Genomic DNA, 6,569 nt, shown 5'->3' on the forward strand with positions numbered 1-6,569 from the left:
ATACTGATAAAATGGCTCCAAAGATCATGGTAACTTCTAAGCATGGAAGCACAACTTTAGCAGAGCCTAAAGAGAAAAATACTATTGCATTGTTCTTCAAGCTCCCTGCCAATCTGATATGTACTTAAGTTAAAACATGTTATACAAACTTATTCAATTCTGCTGAAAACAACTTTCCCTTACTGTAGGGACATAAAAAAGTGTATATACTCTACATCATGAAAGACACTAAAGGTTTTTCCATGGTGTCTCACATGTTGCAGAGAATCATGAAGCTGTAGTTTTCCAGCTGTGAATGTATATATACTTTGGCTATTTGTGAAGCAAGAGCTCAGTTCAGCTTCAGTTCAATGACTGCAGCCTTTGGTGCATTTTGCAGCACAGCTTGTTTCCCAGCTAGTAGGTGTATTGTCAATGTGCATGTTTTTCTTCAGCTATTTGGGAGAGATGACTGAAGGAAGTACCAATAATCTGCTTTTGTTTCCTGAGTTCTATTGATAGAGGTTGATTTGTATTTCAGTTTACTGTAAGGCAGATGGAGCTTCTTCACCCTTCATTGATCTATGCACTTTGCACAGCCCTGCCTCCATTTCTTTGCTTCATTCCACCCCATATACTACTCACAAGTTATATTTTTGCCTTCCTTCCTGAAAATAGGCATTTCATTCCATAACTGACAGGGAATGGCACTTGTTTTTTGTAGTGGCACCACCTTCATATCGAAAGAGCTTTGGTGCTTGCTGAGTAGCAGTCATACAATCAGTATCTTGGGCCTATACAACAGCAGCAGTTACATCAGGGTTTGCCCTTGAAAGTGTGATTCATGCAAACTGAAGCTAATAACAGTGAATAGGAATGAAGAAATAGCTGAGTTTTAATATTAGAAGTCTTGTTTTGATACACAAACCTTTATATCTATGTCAAAGATAAAACAGCCGTAATTGCAAAAGAACAAACCCAAGCAGAAAGAACTTTGTCAAATCAATAGCTTTGGTTTGCTTCTGTATGCTTTCAGGTTGTTCACAGTCATCCTGCCAAAAAAATGTGTAATGTCTTTCACAGTCTATGACTAGATCAATTTTAGAAGCTAATTGTGAAGGATCAATCCTGTTCCGCTTCTCACTGTCTGTTCCTCCCTCCTCAGGACCCGAACACTTTTTCATGTCTGCACTCACTGATGAAAGTACGCAAAAAAATGTTTTACAAAACATACATTTATTTAAAGGATAATAGAAAATCTCACTTGAATTTTCAAATCTGATTTAACCATTCTGGCACTAAGCATATTTCAGTCCAAATCTTTCTAAACAAAGGCTTGCAAACTGAAGTGGATCATACCCGACTGTAATGGGTTACAAACACAACTAATCACAACTGAACTGAGAAGTGAAGAACTAGTTAAACTTGCATGGTTTAGTACTAGCAAACTTGAAACAGAAGTGAAGATTTTCCTCCTAAATGGTCCATCTAATAATTTGAAGCACTTACATGTGCAAAAAGATTTCTCAAAAAAATATATATATATCCCCCATTTTAATCCAGCATTGCAAAGCATAAATAACTTTGATATGAAAGGAGAGTAATCTTCTCCGCAGAAGTGAACCCAAAAATCAATCAGCATCTCAGTCACTGCTCGAGCTGTCTGAGCTGTCAGAAGATGAACGTTTTTCCTTTTGTCTCTTCTTCTCCTTTTTATGATGCTTTCCTTTCTTAGATTTATGCTTTTTTCCCTTTTCCTTTTTGTGTGATTTTTGTTTTTTGGACTTTGGCTCATTGTCTTCACCTGAACTTGATGAGGAAGACCTAGCAAAAAAAAACGAAATAGATTGATATGTAATGAAAGAACAAAAATGCCACAATAGCATTTTTTTTAGATGACAGTGTTTATATAATGTCACAAATCACATTTGCTGTAGAATTTGTACAGTAGCATCTACTGGAAAGCTTATGATATCTCATTCTGCATGTTCAACTTGTATGATGACCTTCCTAATAAGACTTTTCTGCCAGAAAAGCAGTATGTTTCTAATATAGATTCAAAAATAACGGAATAGGCATGTTGTGTGGTTTTTGGTCTTCAAGAAGAAAAAGCCTAACAGTACAAACCCATGGAAAAGAAAACCTATGACAGCCAGATAGAGCTTCCAGCTTTTAGAACACCATGTGATCAATTACAATGCTAGTAAGGCCTTCAGAAAAATCTTAATACATTTGCTTGATGCAACAATCTGACAGAAACAGGTATGACAAACCTGGATCCTCTTGCAGCTGCTAATATTGGTAGCTAACCAGCAGCGATGAGTGATTACACACATAGAAGAATTATGATAACAATGTGTTGTGATTATTATACTCAGAGAGGGCAGTTTTGTCCTACTGTTTACATGATTAACTATTAATTACTTGAATGTAAACAAAACCAACATCCAGAGTAACTCTTTCCTATGCTACTTCTTCGTAAGTGTAAGTTCTGTCTTGACAAGTGTAAGTTAGAGCTACAGGATGTAAATAAGGAAGGGGGAAAATGTCAATATAACCAGCATTACATCCTGTTTATCTCTGAAAAACATCTGATGTGATCTCCAAATACACTGTACATTGGATAGCTCCCAGTGCAGTTCCTGGGATGTTGTCTCATCAAGAATCCTAATGACTAGTCTCACCTAGAGTATCACCTTCTCAATCAATCAATCAGTTAGCAAGCCAGAACTCAGATTCACAATGAATTGGGGTATTATGACATTTTCCTCTGGAACTGAATTAACACTTCTTTAGGTTTCTGCTAACAGGGACATTAAAACTCAACACATGCTAAGTAAAACTACTCAAGTTTTCCTTTTGATAGGTACATGTTATTCAGGACATGCGTGTATTCCTGCACATCGTGTTTACACATGCATGTGTGCACACCAAGAGTCTCGGGGTCTCTGAACTGCAGGGAGCCTTCTCCATGCCAGCTCAGCTGTAGACCAACCCCATAACCTTCCTAACTCCTTGTTCTTTTCCCACCACACCTTGCCCAATGCTGCACTATCAGAGGGAGCACTGCTTTCTCAGGTCTGCAGACCTCCAGCTTGCTTTCACAACTACCATGATCCTAACGCCACAGCAGAAAACCTGTGACTTTACCATTAATCAAAGAACAAACAAGTTTCCACTGGAAGAGAGGAACCTTTTCAAACCAAAGACATACTTGCAAATAAAGCTGCATCAAAAGAAGCAACATTTTCTGAGAAAGAACCCAAGTACCAGAAATATTTCTAAACTCTTGCTTCAAAAGGAAAACAGGTGTCTGATACTTACCTTTTCCTTGGTCTTTTTAATTTTGTTTTTTCTTTGCTTTTTCTTTTTTGTTTCTTTTTTTCTTCCTCCTCATTTACATCTATGGGAAAAAAAAGTTACAGTTTACAAAACAGTTGTCTAAATTAGAATCAGCATTAAACGTGTGGCTTCAATAGCAGTGCAAAGTTACTACAAAATTCTTGTTGAAAGGCTTTCTTTTCCTTCCTCCAAATTTTGGTGTAGTGTAGCAATTTCAGAAATATTTTGCAGAGTACCAGGGTTTTTACACACAACTTGCACTCTAGTTATTTTGATCTAAGCACTGAAGCAGGAAGGAAGGCCTGTAAAACAGCAAAAAATTGTGACTTTTCCTATATGTTTACATCAGCTTCAGGTTTTCCTATCTGTTCTTCTGTATTTTAACAGTTTTAACATTTAACATATTATTGCCCAAGTCTGAAAAGAGGTCACTTAACTAGAACATACCAAAAAAAGAATATTCCCTTAGGCTTACCTGAGCTACTTTCACACATCCTCCTTTCACACTTCACAAATAGCAATGCCATAACTAAGACAAATTTGAGTTAACTGTCTACAAAGACTGGCAGAAGAGTCACCCTTCATCTGGTTGTGTTTGTTTCCTGCCCCAATCCTGTAAAGTAACTTTACATTTTACTTTCAAGCAATTTTTTATCACACTGAATGAAATTTCTGACCTTAGATTTTTCTATACCAGTTCAAAAAGTATTTTTTAATTCTCCAAAATGCAAATCCACCACATGAAAACACATTACAATGCCAGCTAACAGCAAAACACTGGTTTCACAATTTATCCTTCAGAGAGCCAGTTTTAAGCACTTCATCTATTGTACTTTACAGGAAGTCTGCAGGCTAGTGCAGTTATTCCTCTGCTACCACAAATTTGAAAGAATATGAGTTAAAAAAGCAAACTACCCTTGGAGGAACTGAAAAACATGAACAAGAATGGGTGAACAAACACTCAGTATTTTTTTTAAGAAAATAGTTCAAAAATCTTGAGAAGATGAGACCACTTGAAAATGGCAAAATTCCAGCTAGATTACAGACAGTTAAAAATACACATCTCCTTACAGTACACTTAGCAGCCAGGGCTGGAGAAAGAACATCTAAGAAACAGGGATATTGGAAGATCAAGCAAATAGCTGTTTTTTTCTGCAAATTTCCATCAGTTTAGGGCCAAAAAATCTCAACCCCTACATTCACAAATACGTAACAGGCAGGAACAAGTTTTTCCCAACATATTTGTTCCAAGAAAGGACTGTTGCAGTACCAATTCAGCATATTTGAGAAGCAGATTATCCATTGCTTTTGAACTGCACAGCAAACTGCAGGGTTAAATCTATCCCTTCTCCCTCCTAAACAGCATCTTTAGTAGGAACTAAACATTGAGTCTAGAATGTGATAGCAGCAGAACAAAACATGATGTCTCAAGGGGCAGAGGAGAAGAAAGCTCACTGTTTTAAAACACACTATAGTGGAACAACCTCACCTTCTTACCTAGGGGAACAACCTCTTTGGAGTCTGAATTCAAATGGACTCCAGCATCTGATAAATAATCCATCTGTTCTCTCTCTGACAAACAGTTGATACTCAGACCTTTCAAACAGAGAACACTACTTCTTCAAACAGGAATGTTTAAATTCAGTAGCTGTTTCAGTCAAAATCCTACTTAGAAACTAGAGATAAATTCAGGTGTCATATTTGCCATTAGCTAAAAGATGTTTATAAACTACATGCCATAATCAAAAGATGAACATCTTCTAACATCAGGACATCCATATAATTTTCTGCTAAACAGCTTCTTAGTAAGAATCTGATAAATTTTGGATTTAGGAACCCTTTTCTAAGATGTTCTGAAAGGATACATTAATAACTTCCTATGAGGAATTTAATAAAAAAATTTGTGGGTGTATCAAATCTCTGAAGACTGAACACATGAAGGAAAAGACCTACTTTTAAAGCACAGGCTAAAAGAACAAATAAGAGTTATCAAAAAGCATAAAATGACAGTTCCTGTACTTTAGAAGACAATTATTCAATGTACTCTGTGATTTTAAAAAAGAAGCAGAAAAAACACCTTACTTTTTTTTTCACGCATGGCTTGCAATCTCTGCAGCTCTTCTTCCTCACTGTCTTCACTGCTAGTGCTGCTAACATCTAAAACAATATCTCTTTGAGGATCAACTCGGAGGAAGTTTCGGCACTCGAATGTCAGATGACCAGCTGAGCAGAACAAATATGCAGAAAGAAAGAAAAATTACAGTGTACCAGAACACATCAGAAGCTAAAGAACATACATTTTTGTATTACTGGATTTGGAGAAGTGAAAGAAAGGGTAGGCTGTGATCTGTGAACAAAGCAGGAGAAGACTTACTTTGAAAAAGCCTCCAAGAAGTCTGACATTTTGAGCAATGCTCTTCCATTGCATAGTGCTTTATGACCTCTCTTATTTCCATCAATTTAAAGACTTTATTCAACCTTTACTTTCTATTTTTAATTGTCTTAAGTCACTTTCTGAAGAAATTACCTAAGAATATAAAAGGAAATACTAAAAAAATCTACAACAACTGTTATATTGCCCTTTGCTTATGACATATATGGGAGTTGGATAGACAGAAAGCTGAACATGAGCCAGCAGTGTGCTCAGGTGGCCAAGAAGGCCAATGGCATCCTGGCCTGGTGTGCTGGTTTTAGCCAAGATGGAGTTAACTTTCTCAGTAGCTAGTGTAGTGTAGTGTTTGTATTCAGAGTGATAAGAGAAACTGGGAGGGAGCATAGCCAGGACAGGGGACCTGAACTAGCCAAAGGGATATTCCACCCCATGGCACATCATGCCCAGTCTATAAGCAAGAAGGGCCAATCCAGGGGGAGGTTTGGGGTTGAACCAGTCCATGGGTGCTGAGCAGTTGGATTGTGCACCACTGGTTTTCTTCATTATCCGTTAGCATTTTAGCTCATTCTGCTCTCTATTATTATTAAACTGTTCTTATCTCAACCTACATATTGTACTTTTTTTTTCTCCTCCTCATTCCTCTGGGTTGGGGCGGAAGAGGGGGGAGTAGGGAGCGTGAACGGCTGCTGGTTCTTGGCTGCTGGCTGAGGTTAAACCACAATACATGGATCAGGAACAGCACGGTCAGCAGGACCAGAGAGGTGATTCTGTTCCTATACACTGCACTGGTGAGGCCACACCTTGAGTACTGTGTGCAGTTCTGGGCCTCTCAGTTCAGGAAGGATATTGAAGTGCT

General features: G+C 37.7%; 1 protein-coding gene across 1 annotated transcript in view; it reads right to left on the reverse strand.

Moving 5' to 3' along the window:
• Positions 1-1,622: 1,622 nt before the first annotated feature.
• The window catches only part of SREK1IP1 (SREK1-interacting protein 1), a gene marked incomplete at its 5' end in the record, with an annotated part of 6,528 nt that continues 1,581 nt past the window's right edge, over positions 1,623-6,569 (reverse strand). The window contains 3 exons of the mRNA XM_009072125.1: positions 1,623-1,803; positions 3,304-3,382; positions 5,404-5,544. Coding sequence (XP_009070373.1) covers positions 1,623-1,803; positions 3,304-3,382; positions 5,404-5,544 — 401 coding nt within the window. The remainder of the gene's footprint in view (positions 1,804-3,303; positions 3,383-5,403; positions 5,545-6,569) is intronic.

Source organism: Acanthisitta chloris, unplaced genomic scaffold (assembly GCF_000695815.1).
Source record: "Acanthisitta chloris isolate BGI_N310 unplaced genomic scaffold, ASM69581v1 scaffold12610, whole genome shotgun sequence".
In the NCBI taxonomy this organism is placed as follows: domain Eukaryota; kingdom Metazoa; phylum Chordata; class Aves; order Passeriformes; family Acanthisittidae; genus Acanthisitta; species Acanthisitta chloris.